The sequence below is a fragment of the Gastrolobium bilobum genome, unplaced genomic scaffold (assembly GCF_033153095.1).
Source record: "Gastrolobium bilobum isolate Gb01-03AN ecotype WA unplaced genomic scaffold, APGP_CSIRO_Gbil_v1 utg1155, whole genome shotgun sequence".
Classification (NCBI taxonomy): domain Eukaryota; kingdom Viridiplantae; phylum Streptophyta; class Magnoliopsida; order Fabales; family Fabaceae; genus Gastrolobium; species Gastrolobium bilobum.
In genome coordinates this window covers 122,687-142,935 of record NW_026896003.1, presented here as the reverse complement: position 1 = coordinate 142,935, position 20,249 = coordinate 122,687, and the positions used below count along the sequence as shown (strand labels likewise).

Sequence of the window (20,249 nt, the reverse complement as noted above, 5' to 3'; positions counted from 1 at the left end):
TTCAATGATGCTAGGGCCAGCGTGCGCTGATGGAGATCTGTGTCCACCGCTTCAAGGGAAGTGGATCCCAAGGTGTAAGCTAAAAGGCAAGGTGGAGAACGTCCATACGTGGCCTGAAATGGGGTGGTTTGCGTGGATCGATTATATTCAGTGTTATAGTGGAACTCTGCCCAACTGAGGAAATGATGCCATGTTGACTGGTTGTCACGCACGAAGCAACAGAGGTATTGTTCGAGACTCTAGTTCACTCTCTCTGTCTGGCCGTCAGATTGAGGGTGGTATGCAGAGGAAAAGTGAGGCGCAGCCCTGTAACTTGAAAAGAGTCTTCCAGAATTCACTAGTGAATATGGGGTCACGATCTGAAACTATGGATCTTGGGGGTCCGTGTAGCTTCCCTACCGTGTCCCAAAATACCTGAGCTACCTTCGCTGCTGAATATTTTGATGGTAAGGCCACGAAATGAGCTCCTTTAGTAAGTCTGTCCACCACCACGAGAATATCTGTGAATGGTTCTAAGATTTAGCCTTTTGACATACTTCACACTACTGTATGTCCTCCTGAATGTCTTTTTTAATGTTTTTCCAGGTGAAAGAGGCACTAATCCGGATGAGTGTTCGACGGATTCCAGCATGGCCACCTACCTTGGAAGAATGGAATTGATGGAGCAGGAGTGGAATCAATACAGAGCCCGAAGGAACAAACTGATCCAGATATGGTTTAAAGATGCGATTCATATAATCCATGAACACCGTCGGGGCATTAGTAAGCCTAAAAGGAATCACCTGATATTCAAAATGTTCGTATCTGGATCGGAACGCCGTTTTAGACACATCCTCCGGCTTAATCCGGATCTGGTGGTATCCGGACCGGAGATCAATCTTCGAAAACACACAAGCACCCCTCAAATGGTCCAGAAGATCATCAATATGGGGTAAAGGGTACCTGTTCTTAATCGTAACCTTATTCAATTGCCGATAGTCAATACACAATCCCATGCTACCATCCTTCTTTTTTATAAATATTACTGGTGCTCCCCATGGAGACACACTCGGACTGATAAAGTTCTTTGCAGATAGCTCTTCAATATGCTTCCTCAACTCAGCCAGCTCCAGTGGCTATATCCGGTATGTAGCCAAAGAGATAGGCCCCATACCAAGCAACAAGTCAATGGAGAATTCAATCTCCCTCTCAGGTGGAAACTCTGGTATCTCATCAGAAAATACATCAGCAAATTCATTAACCACCGGAATATTTGAAATTTCTTCTTCCTTATCACCAACAATTCCACCCAAGAACACATAACCAAGATCACCAACCTTTAAGGACTTAACATCTTGACAGACAGACAGATAAGGAGACGGACAAACAGCGGGCTTCTCATGAGATAATATCAACATCTTTCCGCGGCAATCAATCATTGCGCAGTTTTGAGACAACCAATCCATACCCAAAATCAGATTAACAGAGGCCAGGGGCAAGATAAACAAATCAATAGTGTAACCCCTGCCTTCGTAGACAAGCTTCACTGGTACGCGTTTTATACAGCGAAATAGTCGGTGTTAGTTCTGACATCATTGTTTATTATTTTTACCCCAAACTTGATATTCTTAACCTAGATATTTTTCTAGGAATATTCATATTTTTATTTCTATTTTTTGGATTATTTCGCCGTTATTCATTTATACCGTGAAATACCCAGTGTTTTCACTTTCTTTCTGAAAAGTGACTTAATATAATTATTATGCTCTTTCCATATTTATTCAAAGTCAATTATGGAATTATTTCTTAAATCACAATTAAATTTTTTAATTCCTAATTTAGCGGTGCGGGTTCTTACACAATGCTTGATCCGAACCGGTCCGATGATCGGTTTGCCAGATTTTGAGTCGACTCGGGTTTCACAACACTGTTTGTAATATGTGGATTTTAAATAATAATACTATTATAAAATTATGATAGATCTAAAAATTGAGTTACGTTGTTATTATTATTATTATTATTATTATTATTATTATTATTATATATTTATATGTTTGAGTATAACTTTGTATTTTAAATGAGATATTAGGATCCATATCTTCAATTCCATGATTTACATGTCAAGTAATATCTCGATTTTGATTACATTGAGTAGAATCTCTTGTTTCCGTTTTAAATTACTTATAAAAAATTTGTACAAATTAAAGGAAAGTCGCTGCTTTACTCTAGTCAACTAATTGATTTATCTTTATTTCTAATAAAAAGTAGTGCTAATAAATTAAATTTAAAATTTTAATATTAATGGAGCCAATCAACTTTCTATTATTGTCATTATAATCAATATCAACAATGATGAAACCAGTCAATTGTATGTCCATCAACTTTTCACTCGAAAAGTAATTTGATGTTGTAAAATCAAAACGGGTTATATATTAATAGGAAGTAATTATAAAATATGGTATTCTGGTAGCTAGTAATAATAATAATAAAATAAAGTAATGAATGATTTTTGGGATCAATTCGGAAATCGAAGTAACGGACATAAAAAAAGGAAGTTGTATAACTTTCAGATAGGCAGTTATATGTATTAATAGCGATAACTAATTAAAAAAGGAAATATATTTAAGCGTACTCTTGTGAGTTGTGTGAATACAGCTATTGATACGCAAGATATGTGTTAGATATGTAAAGATATTGAGTGAATAGGTAATCAAAGGGTTATATATAGAAACAGTCTCTCTCATTATAATCAACTCTCCTTTCTCTTCTCTTTTCTTAAATCACAGTGAGTCTATCTTTATCAAGCAAACACAAACATGGCAACAAAGCCAAACACACGCAAGAGAAAATTTGAAATCAAGAAAGTGGAACAAAAGATCAAGGAAAGAATGACTTTCCCCAAACATGAAGTAGGGCTTTTCAACAAAGTCACTGAATTATCCATTCTATGCGAGGCAGAAATAGCATTGATCATCAACTCTGAGAAGAATGGCAACCTTCATGCTTGTGGCTATCCCAGTACAGACACTGTCATTCAACGCTTCGTTGCAGGAAGGTATTCGGATCCCAACCGATATGTCCGTGATGATGAAAGGAAGAAGCAACAGGCACTTCAATCCTTAATTCTACAATATGAGGCCTGATGAACCCTTAGTTCATCATGGTTTTTAGTAGGAATTAGGATCAAATTGTGTGATTAAATGATGAAAAAAACAAGGTTAATGTCCTAAGATGACCTCAATTACAAGTTCAAGAGATTTATTGGAAATTTGTATGATTCTTGTAGGAAAAGCAAGCTTGAAAGACAACTGGAGAAGGAAGAAGATTCTGGAGCTCAAGAGGAGAAAAATTGCCTAAGTGTTGAGCGCTAAAACGTCCATACTGAGTGTTTTAGCGCCCTGCTACAGGAAGAGGCCAAAACTTGCTGGTGATGAGCGCTAAAACGCCCACACAGAGCGTTTTAGCGCACTACTGCACTTAGAAGATGGAAAATTGCTGGTCTTGGGCGCTAAAACGGCTTGCAATAAGCGTTTTAGCGCCCTGAAGTGGAAAAAGGACTCTGGTCTCCACCGCTAAAACGTCCAAATCAAGAGTTTTAGCGTTGGAGTCAGTTAAAGTCAGTTGAGCATTCACCAAGTTTGGACGCTAAAACGGTCATTCCTTAACGTTTTAGCGTTGGAGTCAGTTAAAAGCAGTTGAGCATACGTAAAGCAAGGACGCTAAAACGGTCACTTATGGACGTTTTAGCGCCCACATCAGTTTTCTGTTTTTAATTGTAACACTATAAAAGGCAAAGCCTTGACACTTAGAAGAAAATATGGATCTGAGAGATCTGATATTTTCTCTCTCTCTCTTAAACTTTAGTCTGACTTCTCTCTAAATTCTCTTAGTGTTTTAGTTGTTGTATTAGGATTTCTTTGTAATAGTTTGGAGATTGAAGACTTTCAACATGGAAATTAAGTTTGATTCTTCTTCTCTTATCTATTCCTTAGTCATGTCTGAGTAGAGTCTTTGTAGTCTGAATGCAATAGAACTCCATGATAATATTATGTTGATCTGATTAATATGATGAAGTATTTTTCATGTGTTGATTTGAGATTTTCTGATTTAATTATTTCTATCAAGGAAGTAGTATAGAACAGGGATGTTTATATGACTTCTGTATCTGATAATCTCAACATCAGAATTCTAGTACTCAAGGGATTGATGCTAGAGTTCTAATGTAATCTTAAGACTTTAGTATTTCATGCATGTATTAAGAAAGAGATCACCAAGGGATTGGGGTTTCTGATTAATGTATCTATCAGGGTAGTAAGGGATTACATCTTGATGATAAGTAAAAGGTTGATTAACATCACATGGAAAGGAATTCATCATATGATCAGTTTTTACATGGGTTATTATGGAGGAAAGTTGTTTTCTGACTACTTGTTGTTTTATTAATTCTTAATCCATATTTACTTTGTGTCAAATTACTTACAATCAATTTTTTGGTGACAAATTATTCATGATTTTTACAAACTCTTATCTGATTCAAATTAGTTTTTTATGGTTTATTGGTGCTTGAATACAATTCCTCGTGGGAACGATCTTTACTCATCATTTTATTACTTGTACGACTAGTGCACTTGCTAAACGTCCAACAAGTTTTTGGCGCCGTTGCCGGGGAATTTGTTTTTCAACACTAATTCATACCATAGAATTCTGAGATTGAATCCTTTTATTTTCAGTATTTTAGTTTATGTTAAGTTTTTGGTCAATTTTGATTCTGGTATATGCGAGGTACACTTGATCCGAATTTGTTGTTGTATGATCCAGAATTAGAAAGGACATTGAGGAAGCACAAAAGGGCAGCCAGGCAAAGGTGGCAGTTGCAAGAAATTGGTGAATCTAGTCAGGAAGAGATAATGGCAGAGAATCACAGACCACCACCACCACAGAGGACACTGGGAGAGTACATGACTCCTGCAATGATTCCTCCAATTAGGAGTGTTGTGCGCCCAACAGTGGAGCCCAACAACTTTGAATTGAAGCCTGCTTTGATACATTTGGTGCAGAAGGATCAGTTTGCTGGAACCAGTGCAGAGGACCCTTACTTGCACATAGAGAATTTTCTATTGTTGAGTGATACTGTGAAGATAAATGGTGTCACAAGAGATGCAATTCTGTTGAGACTATTCACTCATTCACTGACGGATGATGCAAGGAGATGGCTGCAATCATTGCCACAAGGAAGTATAACAACTTGGGATGATCTGCAAACCAAGTTCTTGCAGAGGTTTTTCTCAGCATCCAAGAGGGCCAAGTTGAAGGATGAGATTACAAGCTTTAAGCAGAAAAAGTCAGAATCCATTTATGAGGCTTGGGAGAGATTCAAGACTTTGTTGAGGAAATGTCCACAACATGGAATTGAGGCATGGCAACAAGCAGCAATCTTCCTGCAAGGAATGACCACTAACACTAGAACCTTGGTGCATGCCACTGCTGGTGGATCATTGACTACCAAGACTCCTCAAGAAGCCTTGGATATCTTTGAGTCATTGGCATCTCAGGAATTTGATAATGCCCCAGTGGCTGACAGAAGGACAGGAATCATCAGGTTGGATGGGTATGATGCTCTGTTGGCAAGGAATGATCAACTGATGCAGACACAGAGACAACAGCAGCAACAATTAGATACCCTTATTAAGCAACTCTCTTCACAAAAGGTAGCTTCTGTGGAAACCAAAAGTGTATGTGCTATCTATGGCAAAGGCCATGTGACAGAGGAGTGTGATTATAGGGGATCACCAGAACAAGCAGAGGTGAATGGAGTGTGGTATGATCAGAATAATCAAAGGAACTACAACAATCAGGGAAGGAATGTTTATGTGCCACCATGGAAAAACAAGAATCAACACCCAGGATTCAGCTATAGTTCCAACCATCAATTGAACCCACCATTACATCCTCCACCACCACATATGAAGGAGCAGTCAAGTGATCCTGCTGCATGGGAGAAAGCGTTTGCTCAGTTATCTAAGATAACTCAGGATTATATCCAGGGGTCTAATTCATTCAGGGAAGAGACAACTGCATTCATGCAGGAGACCAGAACTTCTTTCAGAAATCAGGAAGCATCAATCAGAAATTTGGAGACCCAGATTGGTCAATTATCAAGACAGATATCAGAGAGACCACAGGGGAAATTTCCAGGTGATACATTAGTGAATCCTAAGGAGCACTGTAAAGCAATTATGACAAGAAGTGGGTTGGTACTTCAACCAGTGAAAAAGAATGTGGAAAATAAAAAGAATGAAGAAGAGGTTGTGGTTGAAGATGTAGTCACTGATGATGAAGTAGAGAAGATGAGAAATGAGAAAAGTCAGAAGGAAGTAGTTGTTAGAGATATTATAGTTAGAATTGGGAAAGAAGAGGAAGGGAAGGACGATAAGAATAAAGGAGAGGTAGAAGTTGGTAAAAATGCTTCCCCACAAAAGATGATGAAGTGGGAAAAGAAGAAGATTGCTGACAAGAAAGGACAGCCAGTTATTTTATCTCCCTATGCTAAAGTTCTCTACCTTCGATGGTTGAAGCAAGAGATTCAGAAACAGCACTATGCAAGATTTCTGGATATCTTAAAAAATTTACAAATTAACATACCATTTTCTGAAGCACTAGAAAATATGCCTCACTATGCAAAGTTCATGAAGGATCTTCTTACTAAGAAGAGGAAATTAACTGATGGTGAGACAGTGGCCCTAACAGCAGAGTGTAGTGCCCTAATCTAGAAAAAGCTTCCAACAAAAATGAAAGATCCTGGAAGCTTCAGTATCTCTATTGCTATAGGAGATGTGGAGGTGGGAAAGGCATTGTGCGATTTGGGAGCCAGTATAAACTTGATGCCGTTGACAGTATGTAGAGCTTTGGGAATCAACACTTTGAAGGAGACCAATCTTATTCTGCATCTTGCAGATAGATCTATCAAGAGGCCTGAAGGTGTGGTTGAAGATGTCTTGGTCAAGGTAGACAAGTTTATTTTTCCAGTGGATTTTGTGATTCTTGACATGGAGGAAGAGGACACAGAAAGTCCTCTATTGTTAGGAAGACCCTTTTTAGCAACTGCAAGATCTTTGATAGATGTTGAACAATGAAAGTTGTTACTAAGGGTGGATGAGGAAACAGTTACAATTGATGTATTTGAAACTATCAAGCACCCTGTTGATGTGTGGGATTGTTTTAGATTGGATGTGATACAGGAGGTTGTGGAAGAAGTGAATAAAGAAGAAGAATTCCCAGTTGAGGAAGAAAGATCAGAAGAAGAGACAGGTACAGAAGATTACCAAGAAGAGCCAGAAGTGGAAGAGCTTGAGAAGAAGATTGATGACATTCCAAAAGGAGCACCTAAGGTAGAACTTAAAGAATTACCTTCACATTTGAAGTATGTGTTCCTTGGGGATGATCAAACATATCCAGCAATCATTAATGCAATGTTGTCTGATGAGGAAGAAAGGAAGTTGATTAAGGTACTCAAGAAGAATAAAATGGCTATTGGATGGCAGTTTTCATATCTTAAGGGTATTAATCCTTCCTTTTGCACCCACAAAATATTGATGGAAGAAGAGGTCAAACCAGTAAGGCAACCACAGAGGAGACTTAACCCCACTATGAAGGAAGTAGTGAGGAAGGAGGTGGTGAAGTTGCTTGATGCTGGGATGATTTACCCTATTTCAGACAGTGCTTGGGTGAGTCCTGTGCAGACAGTGCCCAAGAAAGGGGGGATGACTGTGGTGAAAAATGAGAATAATGAGTTGATTCCCACAAGGACAATCACTGGTTGGAGAATGTGCATTGACTACCGGAGGCTGAATAAGGCAACCAGGAAGGATCATTTTCCACTTCCTTTCTTGGATCAGATGCTAGAGAGGTTGGCAGGACATGCTTTCTATTGTTTCTTGGATGGTTATTCAGGGTATAATCAGATAGCTGTGGCACCAGAGGATCAGGAGAAGACTGCTTTTACATGTCCATATGGAATATTCGCATACCGGAGGATGCCTTTCGGCTTATGCAATGCTCCTGCCACTTTTCAAAGGTGCATGCTTTCCATTTTTTTTTGATATGATAGAAGAATACATAGAAATTTTTATGGATGATTTTTCTGTATTTGGTTCTGATTTTGATGTATGTCTAGGGAATTTAGATTCTGTATTGAAAAGATGTCAAGACTGTAATTTGGTTTTGAACTGGGAGAAATGTCACTTTATGGTGACAGAAGGTATAGTTCTTGGACACAAGGTGTCTAGGAATGGAATTGAAGTGGATAGGGCAAAAATTTCTGTGATAGAGAAACTTCCTCCACCTGTTAATGTTAAGGGTGTGAGGAGTTTTCTTGGTCATGCAGGATTTTATAGGCGGTTCATAAAAGATTTTTCAAAAATTGCCAAGCCCTTATGCAAGTTATTGGTCAAGGACCAAGAGTTCCTGTTTGATGATGAATGTCTGCATGCATTTCATGTTTTAAAAGAAAAGTTGACCACTGCACCTATCATGATGGCACCTGATTTCTCATTACCATTTGAATTAATGTGTGATGCCAGTGACTATGCTGTAGGAGTGGTACTAGGCCAAAGAGTGAATAAATTGTTGCATGTCATTTACTATGCCAGTAAGATCTTAAATGATGCACAAAAAAATTATGCTACTACAGAAAAAGAATTACTGGCTATTGTGTATGCATTTGACAAATTCAGGCCATATCTGTTAGGATCAAAAGTTATTGTTTACACTGACCATGCAGCTTTAAAGTATTTGTTAAGCAAGCAGGATGCTAAACCCAGGTTGCTCCGCTGGATGTTACTGTTGCAAGAGTTTGAGGTAGAGATCAAGGACAAAAAGGGAGTTGAAAACTTGGTGGCTGATCACTTATCCAGGATTACAGAAAAAGAGCTTCAAGAAGGACCGGAAGTAGTGATCAGAGAAGAGTTTCCTGATGAACATGTTTTGGCAATATGTGCTGTCACAGAGATGGTTAGGGATAAAGTCTTATCTATCAGTACCTCACCATGGTTTGCTGAGTTCGCCAACTATAAAGCTGCTGGATTGATGCCTAAAGACTTCACATGGCAACAGAGGAAGAAATTTCTGCACGATGTTAAGAGATACATTTGGGATGAGCCATATCTTTTCTATAGATGTTCAGATAGTGTGATCAGACGGTGTATTCCAGAGAAAGAACAGAAGGATGTGTTGTGGCATTGTCATGGTTCTGCATATGGTGGACATTTTGCAGGTGAGAGAACTGCAGCAAAAGTATTGTTGAGTGGCTTCTATTGGCCCACTTTATACAAGGATGCAAAGAAGTTTGTGGAGGCATGTGACAACTGTCAGAGAACTGGGAATATTTCTAGGCGACATGAGATGCCGTTGAACAATATCCAGGAAGTGGAGATCTTTGATGTTTCGGGTATGGATTTTATGGGACCATTCCCTTCTTCCTACTCTAACAAGTACATATTGGTGGCAGTTGACTATGTTTCCAAATGGGTTGAGGCCATAGCTACACCAACCAATGATTCCAGGGTGGTGATAGCTTTTCTGAGAAAGAATATATTTTCCAGATTTGGAGTCCCTAGAGCTATCATTAGTGATGAGGGCACTCATTTTGATAACAGGATGGTGGAGTATGCCTTGGCTAAGTATGGAGTGAGGCACAAAATAAACACTCCATACCACCCACAAACTTGTGGTTAGGTTGAGATTTCCAACAGGGAATTGAAGAGAATATTGGAGAAGACTGTTGGGAATGCTAGGACCCAGTGGTCCAAGAAACTTAATGACATTTTATGGGCGTATAGGACCGCTTTCAAAACTCCTATTGGGATGTCTCCATTTCAGTTGCTGTTTGGAAAAGCATGTCATTTGCCAGTTGGATTGGAGCACAAGGCTTTGTGGGCTGTGAGATATTTGAATTTTGATTCCAAAGCAGCGGGACAGAAAAGATTATTACAGCTGGATGAATTGGATGAGTTTCGTTTGTCTGCTTATGAAAGTGCCAGTTTGTATAAGGAAAAGACAAAGCTATGGCATGATAGGAAGATCACACCTAGAGACTCCAAGGTGGGGGATCAAGTACTTCTGTTCAATTCCAGGTTGAAGCTGTTTCCAGGGAAGTTAAAGTCTAGATGGTCTGGACCGTGTGTGGTAAAAGACATGAAACCATATGGGGCTGTAGAAATCAGTTCTTTGGATTCGGACAGAAGTTTTACAGTCAATGGTCAACGATTGAAGTTATATGTTAGAAGTGCTTTGGATAGGCAACTACTGACAGTTGCTCTATTAGAGGTAAAATAGATCATACCCGTTAGGCTCGTGACGTTAAACAAGCGCTGAGTGGGAGGCAACCCACTGTACTAGGTATGTAATTCCATGTTCATACCATATCCATAAGATGAAGAAGTAAAGGGGGAAAATTTTTGAAAAATCAAAGAAAAATTTTTGCTACGTGCTGGGCGCTAAAACGTTAATCCTGACCGTTTTAGCGTCCCTAGAGTTGCATTATGATGAAACTCTCTGGTTGTGCGCGCTAAGACGTTCACTGTGACCGTTTTAGCGTTCACCAACAACACCAATACAGGCACTCTGGCCAACCGCGCTAAAGCGCTAATTCTGACTGTTTTAGCGTTGTACTGCACAAAGAGTGCATTTTTCTCTGGACAAGGACGCTAAAGCGCTGGTAAGCCAACGTTTTAGCGCCCCGTCACTTATTCATAAAACACGGTTTCCCTCTCACTTCTCTCATTCACAATAATCTGAGTTTCTTGTTATCTCTCCACCTCTCTCTCTCATTTCATCTTGAGTTCTTGCTGCAATCTTTCATCGCATCTCATCCACTCCCATTTCAGGTATTCATCAACTTCTCTTCATCTTTTCAATTTGGATTACCTTAGGGTTTGCTTCACAACCATGGGAGCTCCTAGTTTGATTCATGAACATGTTATAATTCTATTAGATTGTGACTAAATGTTTATGTTTGAATAAGGCTGTTGTTTCCATCTATTTGGGGTTTAGAAGAAATTCCCTCAATGTTTATTCACATATGCAATTACACACACACACAAGGTGTTCGTGGAAATGCCTGACCCAAAAATTGGCATGGCGCTAAAACGTCTGGTTTCAACGTTTTAGCGCCCGTCCAGTTTTTACACATGTTTAAGGCTAGGACGCTAAAACGCTCAGTGTGACTGTTTTAGCGCCCAGGCCCTGTTTCATACAAAATTGAGGGTCTACATTAGGGCATTGTGGGGTTGTAATTCATACATGTTTTGATCCAAATTCCCCACTACAAGAGTACTAAATCTGGGAATTGTGGAATTGGATTCATGATATGTAATTGTTTGACATTTGGACTGATTTTCTCTTGTTTGTGTAGGCACAATGTCTTCTTCTTCTCAACCAGCTCCCTCTACACAGGGGAAGAAGAGATATAAGAAGCGAGCCCGAGTGGATCAAGGTGTAGATATTGCGGCTGAGCCTACCCCACAATTTGATGCTCATTTCTGGAAGAGTGAGGAACATGAGAAATGTTATACTGACAAGACTTCCAAGAGGCCATTTGTGAGAGAAAGAAAATTCATCCCGGAAAAGGATGAATATCCTCAGTTTCAGTCTCAGTTGACGACCAGAGATTGGGTAACTTTTGGAAAAATATTGGGTGATAGCAGCCCCAACATAGCAAGGGAATTCTTTGCTAATGCGTTTAATGGAGATCAAGGAGGCAGGAGGACCTTCACTAGCTGGGTGAGGGGAAAGAAAGTGAAGTACGATGCTCACACCATCCAAAAGCTACTGAAGATAAGGTTCTGTGACTATATCAATAATGCCAGTTGTGAGTTCAGGAAGAACTGGCAGAATATTGAAATTCCACCAAGGAGGAGTGACCCAAACTTTGAAACCTGGACCAAGATGGGGGCAGCTGAGCCTATTTTACAGACTATAGCCAAACCTGGTGAAACTTGGGAGCTAACCAAAGATAAGGTTGCTCCTAAGTTGATTTGGTTGAGGCATTTAAATGGTGAGGCTAGAGTCTGGTTTCACTTTGTAATCTCAAATGTCATGCCCTCTTCCAACCAGGCAGAGGTCATCCTGAAGAGAGCTGTCCTGATTCACACTATCATGACAAAGGCGAAGGTGGAACTTCTTATTCTTCTTCAGGACATCATTTATGATATGGCTCACTCTGACAGTGACTCTGCTGCTTTGGGTCACTGTTCCTTGATTCAGTTGCTTTGTCAGAAAGCTGGTGTAGATGTTACTGATAATGGGGCACCAACTAAATTACACCCTACAATTGATGCCACAATGATAACAAAGCAATTGAAGATAGGAGGAGGGGAGGCCACAGGATTGACTCCTGGTAGGAAGTCTACAGCTGCGAGTGATGATGAGTTAGAAGAGAGGCTACGGTCAGGGGAGCAATGGACGGTGAATACTGACTTCCGTGTGAGACATTTGCGCAGGCGTCTCCAGTTTATGCTGTCCATCCAGCACTCATTTCAGACATATATGGTGACGATGATGAAATCTACATGTGAGGTTCAGGGCTTAGATGTTCTTGATTACCAGCCTGCTGTTTACCCTCATTCTGATGAGGAGGAAGCCTTTGAGGCAATTGCCCGGACTCACTATGCTGATCATGTGGATGGAGCTGCGCCTGCTGATGGTGCTACATCTTCACATGCTGCACACACTTCAGAGAGACAGCCTGGTGTTGATGCCACTACCACAGAGACCACTGCTGCTGCTGCTGCTGATACTGGTGCTATGGATGAGGACAGGGGTATTGATCCTGAGTACAACCCCTTGCCTACTGCTGATCCAGGCTCATATTTGGGGTTTACTAATGATGAGGAGTCTACTGACTAGACTCCTCATTTTGTTTTTAGACATTTTCTGTTTTTATGGTTTTATTTTGGATACTTTTACTTGTTCAGAGAGCACTTCACTGTATGAGTAACTTTAGAACTTGCTCTGTTTCTAACTTGAAATAGTTCACGGTTTGTAAAGTAGAGTTTATAGAGGCATTTTTCTTTTGAACCAAATTTTCCTATTGCATGGAAGCCTTAAGCCTAAACTTGTTGTGATAAAACTAAGAGCCCTGCACTTATTCCAGATCCTAAATTTTCAGATTATGTGTTCAGATAAGGGGTAAGGAGGAAAGTTCTGTTGGAGAAAGGTGTTTCTGCAATGAATAAAAATATTAAGTGTTAAGTGTTGGAAATTTGGAGAAAAATAAGAATGAAAAAGAAAAAGGAAGTAAAGGCACAAAGTGCTTGGTTTGGAAAAGGAAAAGAAAAAGGAAATGAGGAAAAAGGGAAATCAAAACAACACAAAGTGTTGAAAGTTGGAAGAAAAGGAGGAAGGAAGTTCAAGAAAAAGAAAAGTTGTAGAAAAGGTGGTGAAAAGAGTAAATGAAAAGGAAGAAGAGAATGAGAAGGATTAAGGAGTACATAGATAAATTCAATAGTGATCCTCCTCTTATCTGAATATGATTCATCTATCTAACTTTCTGCAACATCAAATCCTACCGTTAGCCAACTACGTGCCAAGCCATTTTCCTTCTCCTATACAGAATCCTATCCTTAGTCAAGTCATACCACCAAAGCCTCTTTTGTTCGGCTTATGAATCACTGTCACTATGGAAAGTGAGAAGATGGGCAAGCTTATAGTAGTTTGAGTGCAATGGAGATTGAGTGATGAGTACACCCTTAGATACTAGAGTGCAAGAGACTTTATTCTCACAATTTTTGAGAAGTTCCAAGTGAGGGGGTGTTTTGTGTTGAAGGTCTCTGCATTTCATCTTACTGATCTGTTGAAAGTCATGTGATGAGGTTAAGCAAGTCATAGTAAAAGATAGATTGCTGGGTTGTTAGATTGTATCTTGGAAAGTTGATCTGTCATATTTCAATCCAACCTCATAAATTTCATGTGTAAAGAATCTCAAGTCTTTCTCTGTCTTTAAAGTTATTGCTGAGGACAACAATATTCAAATATGGGAATTGTGATGAACCCTTAGTTCATCATGGTTTTTAGCAGGAATTAGGATCAAATTGTGTGATTAAATGATGAAAAAAAAAGGTTAATGTCCTAAAATGTCCTCAATTACAAGTTCAAGAGCTTTATTGGAAATTTGTATGATTCTTGTAGGAAAAGCAAGCTTGAAAGACAACTGGAGAAGGAAGAAGATTCTGGAGCTCAAGAGGAGAAAAATTGCCTAAGTGTTGAGCGCTAAAACGCCCACACAGAGCGTTTTAGCGCGCTGCTGCACTTAGAAGATGGAAAATTGCTGGTCTTGGGCGCTAAAATGGCCTGCAATAAGCGTTTTAGCGCCCTGAAGTGGAAAAAGGACTCTGGTCTCCACCGCTAAAACGTCCAAATCAAGAGTTTTAGCGTTGGAGTCAGTTAAAGTCAGTTGAGCATTCACTAAGTTTGGACGCTAAAACGGTCATTCCTTAACGTTTTAGCGTTGGAGTCAGTTAAAAGCAGTTGAGCATACGTAAAGCATGGACGCTAAAACGGTCACTTATGGACGTTTTAGCGCCCACATCAGTTTTCTGTTTTTAATTGTAACACTATAAAAGGCAAAGCCTTGACACTTAGAAGAAAATCTGGATCTGAGAAATATGATATTTTCTCTCTCTCTCTTAAACTTTAGTCTGACTTCTCTCTAAATTCTCTTAGTGTTTTAGTTGTTGTATTAGGATTTCTTTGTAATAGTTTGGAGATTGAAGACTTTCAACATGGAAATTAAGTTTGATTCTTCTTCTCTTATCTATTCCTTGGTCATGTCTGAGTAGAATCTTTGTAGTCTGAATGCAATAGAACTCCATGATAATATTATGTTGATCTGATTAATATGATGAAGTATTTTTCATGTCTTGATTTGAGATTTTCTGATTTAATTATTTCTATCAAGGAAGTAGTATAGAACAGGGATATTTATATGACTTCTGTATTTGATAATCTCAACATCAGAATTCTAGTACTCAAGGGATAGATGCTAGAGTTCTGATGTAATCTTAAGACTTTAGTATTTCATGCAGATAATGCTCTGAGCTACAACAGCAACTGAAACATGCATCTGTGGAGTGCTTTGGATGTCCGCGATTACAGGGTGGACCTTGTGGTACCCATTAGAGATGAAAGGCCTCAAGAGCAATACATGGAAGACTGGGTGGACTCTTGACCCTTCAGGTAGTTTCAGACGATATGCTACCTTTCTGATTCGCTCCGGAACTTCAAAAGGACCATAAAATCATAGACTAAGTTTGTGTGACGATCTTCGGTGTATAGTCAACGGACGATATAGTTGAAGTCGCAAGAGTACTTGATCTCCGGTTTGAAAGGTATGGTCGTTACGTTTGCGGTCCGCCTATGCCTTCATTAAAGCTTGTGCCTTTTTTAAGTTCTGTTTCAATGATGCTAGGGCCAGCGTGCGCTGATGGAGATCTGTGTCCACCGCTTCAAGGGAAGTGGATCCCAAGGTGAAAGCTAAAAGGCAAGGTGGAGAACGTCCATACGTGGCCTGAAATGGGGTGGTTTGCGTGGATCGATTATATTCAGTGTTATAGTAGAACTCTGCCCAACTGAGGAAATGATGCCATGTTGACTGGTTGTCACGCACGAAGCAACAGAGGTATTGTTCGAGACTCTAGTTCACTCTCTCTGTCTGGCCGTCAGATTGAGGGTGGTATGCAGAGGAAAAGTGAGGCGCAGGCCCCTGTAACTTGAAAAGAGTCTTCCAGAATTCACTAGTGAATATGGGGTCACGATCTGAAACTATGGATCTTGGGGGTCCGTGTAGCTTCCCTACCGTGTCCCAAAATACCTGAGCTACCTTCGCTGCTGAATATTTTGATGGTAAGGCCACGAAATGAGCTCCTTTAGTAAGTCTGTCCACCACCACGAGAATATCTGTGAATGGTTCTAAGATTTAGCCTTTTGACATACTTCACACTACTGTTTGTCCTCCTGAATGCCTTTTTTAATGTTTTTCCAGGTGAAAGAGGCACTAATCCGGATGAGTGTTCGACGGATTCCAGCATGGCCACCTACCTTGGAAGAATGGAATTGATGGAGCAGGATAGGAATCAATACAGAGCCCGGAGGAACAAACTGATCCAGATATGGTTTAAAGATGCGATTCATATAATCCATGAACATCGTCGGGGCATTAGTAAGCCTAAAAGGAATCACCTGATATTCAAAATGTTCGTATCTGGATCGGAACGCCGTTTTAGACACATCCTCCGGCTTAATCCGGATCTGGTGGTATCCGGACCGGAGATCAATCTTCGAAAACACACAAGCATCCCTCAAATGGTCCAGAAGATCATCAATATGGGGTAAAGGGTACCTGTTCTTAATCGTAACCTTATTCAATTGCCGATAGTCAATACACAATCCCATGCTACCATCCTTCTTTTTTATAAATATTACTGGTGCTCCCCATGGAGACACACTCGGACTGATAAAGTTCTTTGCAGATAGCTCTTCAATATGCTTCCTCAACTCAGCCAGCTCCAGTGGCTATATCCGGTATGTATCCAAAGAGATAGGCCCCATACTAAGCAACATGTCAATGGAGAATTCAATCTCCCTCTCAGGTGGAAACTCTGGTATCTCATCAGAAAATACATCAGCAAATTCATTAACCACCGGAATATTTGAAATTTCTTCTTCCTTATCACCAACAATTCCACCCAAGAACACATAACCAAGATCACCAACCTTTAAGGACTTAACATCTTGACAGACAGACAGATAAGGAGACGGACAAACAGCGGGCTTCTCATGAGATAATATCAACATCTTTCTGCGGCAATCAATCATTGCGCAGTTTTGAGACAACCAATCCATACCCAAAATCAGATTAACAGAGGCCAGGGGCAAGATAAACAAATCAATAGTGTAACCCCTGCCTTCGTAGACAAGCTTCACTGGTACGCGTTTTATACAGCGAAATAGTCGGTGTTAGTTCTGACATCATTGTTTATTATTTTTACCCCAAACTTTATATTCACCTAGATATTTTTCTAGGAATATTCATATTTTTATTTCTATTTTTTGGATTATTTCGCCGTTATTCATTTATACCGTGAAATACCCAGTGTTTTCACTTTCTTTCTGAAAAGTGACTTAATATAATTATTATGCTCTTTCCATATTTATTCAAAGTCAATTATGGAATTATTTCTTAAATCACAATTAAATTATTTAAATTCCTAATTTAGCGGTGCGGGTTCTTACACAACGCTTGATCTGAACCGGTCCGATGATCGGTTTGCCAAATTTCGAGTCGACCCGGGTTTCACAACACTGTTTGTAATATGTGGATTTTAAATAATAATACTATTATAAAATTATGATAGATCTAAAAATTGAGTTACGTTGTTGTTATTATTATTATTATTATTAATATTATTATTATTATATATTTATATATTTGAGTATAACTTTGTATTTTAAATGAGATATTAGGATCCATATCTTCAATTCCATGATTTACATGTCAAGTAATATCTCGATTTTGATTACATTGAGTAGAATCTCTTGTTTCCGTTTTAAATTACTTATAAAAAATTTGTACAAATTAAAGGAAAGTCGCTGCTTTACTCTAGTCAACTAATTGATTTATCTTTATGTCTAATAAAAAGTAGTGCTAATAAATATCAACAATGATGAAACCAGTCAATTGTATGTCCATCAACTTTTCACTCGAAAAGTAATTTGATGTTGTAAAATCAAAACGGGTTATATTAATAGGAAGTAATTATAAAATATGGTATTCTGGTAGCTAGTAATAATAATAATAAAATAAAGTAATGAATGATTTTTGGGATCAATTCGGAAATCGAAGTAACGGACATAAAAAAAGGAAGTTGTATAACTTTCAGATAGGCAGTTATATGTATTAATAGCGATAACTAATTAAAAAATGAAATATATTTAAGCATACTCTTGTGAGTTGTGTGAATACAGCTATTGATACGCAAGATATGTGTTAGATATGTAAAGATATTGAGTGAATAGGTAATCAAAGGGTTATATATAGAAACAGTCTCTCTCATTATAATCAACTCTCATTTCTCTTCTCTTTTCTTAAATCACAGTGAGTCTGTCTTTATCAAGCAAACACAAACATGGCAACAAAGCCAAACACACACAAGAGAAAATTTGAAATCAAGAAAGTGGAACAAAAGATCAAGGAAAGAATGACTTTCCCCAAACATGAAGTAGGGCTTTTCAACAAAGTCACTAAATTATCCATTCTATGCGAGGCAGAAATAGCATTGATCATCAACTCTGAGAAGAATGGCAACCTTCATGCTTGTGGCTATCCCAGTACAGACACTGTCATTCAACGCTTCGTTGCAGGAAGGTATTCGGATCCCAACCGATATGTCCGTGATGATGAAAGGAAGAAGCAACAGGCACTTGAATCCTTAATTCTACAATATGAGGCCTCCGAGGCTCAATTGGAGGAGAGAAAGATGCATCTGCAAGAAATGTCACAAATAATGACTGATAGCTTCTTTAACTTTTGGTGGGAAAATTCGATTGAGGAGATGAGTTTGGGCGATCTTGAGAACTTCAAGGCTTCTTTGGAAAATTTGAAGCTTAATTTGGTTGCTGTAGGACAAGAGAAGAAATTTAATTCACTGCGACCACAACCACTTTCAATTGTTTCCTCCCTCACAGATATCAAATCTTGAATTGAGTGGATGCGGATGTCACGTGCTGGATTGTACTAATTCCATGGTTCCAAAGAGTTTTTTGGTTATTGTTAATAGCATATGGTTAACTAGATGTTATACTTAATTTTTTTTTTATAATTTCTTACAACCATATCTTAAAACTTTTGATTTATGCCAATCAATGGTTATCATTTATTATGAATTAATAAATAATTAATAACCGTTGATTGGCGTAAATCAACGGTGTTAAGACAGGGTTGTAAGAAGTTGTAAAAAAAAAAAATGTAAGTATAACTTTTCTTGTTCATTTATCTTTCTAACGAAATATTCAAGATAAAAGCAACACCTCAAAGACTGATAAAACCAAAGTGTTATCGAGGTAGATTCTAAAAATAAAAAACAATTTAATCAAATTTCACACTCATAGTTAGAGATCAACGAGATTAACTCCACCAAAGAAAACAACGTTCGGATACGGTTTTTGGAAAGTATAGAGAAAGAGGTGCTTGTGGGTGGGATTGTAGTGAGAGATTGTCGTTGCATTTTAGTCTTTTAGATTTTTGGCTACAAATTTATAATTTGATCGCAATGTTGGGTTCTTTTCATGCAATCTTTATTAGTGTATTGGTGAGTCATAGAGTTTCTGTAAGGACCTAGATCTGAGAAAGAAGGAGATAAATGTCAAAGAGAAGAAGAAAAATGATGAGAGAGAGAGAAAAAGAGAGAGATTGTCCAATAATTTTCTGTCTATTCTTCACGCCCCTCCTTGGACTATATAACCAATTCTGTTACAATCTTTTCTATTTTACCTTCCATTACTAATTACCACAACTTCTATTAATCATATAGGCCAATTAACTTATTGGAAATAATCCTTCAAATAACTGGGTTGCTTCTTAACTCGATTGGGCCTAGCTATCCTCGACCCAATAGATTGGTTCACAACATCCCCCCTATGAAATCAATCTCGTCTTCAAGATGTCTTGGCCCAATAGCTTCGTCCACTGGCCCAGATAAACTGTCAGTGGGAAGGTTTTGGAGTGTTTGCGTGGGTGGGAGCTAGCTCGTGGCTACTAACCCTTGACTTATGGAAGAGGCATGTGGTCCCTCAACTGCCACGATTTGATTGCCTGGCTCTGCGGCTAAATTAATGTTGTACTCTAAACCCAAGTCAGTTGGATGTCCCAGCACATTTCCTTTAGCCGTTGTTTCCTCTACACCTTCTTTACTCTCGTCGTTCAAAGGAAACGGTAAAGGTTGAATCTTTGAAACTCCTTTCCCAAACACCATCTTGTCGTCTTCCCAGGTAGACTCCTCCGGTGGAAATCCTTGCCATTGTACGAGTCCTTGGGGTATCTCACGGTCCTGTCTCCAGATAACACGCTGAACTATAACAGCTGCTGGAACATACATCGGTTGAGTGCTTTGGAGGTCCGCGGTTACAGGGTGGACCTTGTGGTACCCATTAGCGATGAAAGTCCTCAAGAGCGATACATGGAAGACTGAGTGGACTCTTGACCCTTCAGGTAGTTTCAG

General features: G+C 39.0%; 2 protein-coding genes and 1 non-coding gene across 3 annotated transcripts; 2 read left to right on the top strand and 1 right to left on the bottom strand.

Annotated features, from left to right (window-relative positions):
• The first annotated feature begins 2,795 nt into the window (after window positions 1–2,795).
• Window positions 2,796–3,122, top strand: LOC133297207 (MADS-box transcription factor 8-like). Its single transcript, XM_061496305.1, has one exon. The coding sequence runs from the start codon at window positions 2,796–2,798 to the stop codon at window positions 3,120–3,122; it is 327 nt and encodes a 108-aa protein (XP_061352289.1).
• Window positions 3,123–5,282: 2,160 nt separating this feature from the next.
• LOC133297215 (small nucleolar RNA R71) lies at window positions 5,283–5,389 on the bottom strand. The gene has a single exon (XR_009749612.1). It is a non-coding gene; the product is annotated as a small nucleolar RNA R71 (small nucleolar RNA).
• Window positions 5,390–18,158: 12,769 nt separating this feature from the next.
• On the top strand, window positions 18,159–18,731 carry LOC133297206 (agamous-like MADS-box protein AGL62). The gene has a single exon (XM_061496304.1). It carries the CDS (start codon window positions 18,159–18,161, stop codon window positions 18,729–18,731), a length of 573 nt encoding a protein of 190 aa, XP_061352288.1.
• The last annotated feature ends 1,518 nt before the right edge of the window (window positions 18,732–20,249 follow it).

Coding starts and splice junctions, on each gene's coding strand:
- LOC133297207 (XM_061496305.1), top strand. CDS start 2,796: ATGGCAACAAAGCCAAACACACGCAAGAGAAAATTTGAAATCAAGAAA.
- LOC133297206 (XM_061496304.1), top strand. CDS start 18,159: ATGGCAACAAAGCCAAACACACACAAGAGAAAATTTGAAATCAAGAAA.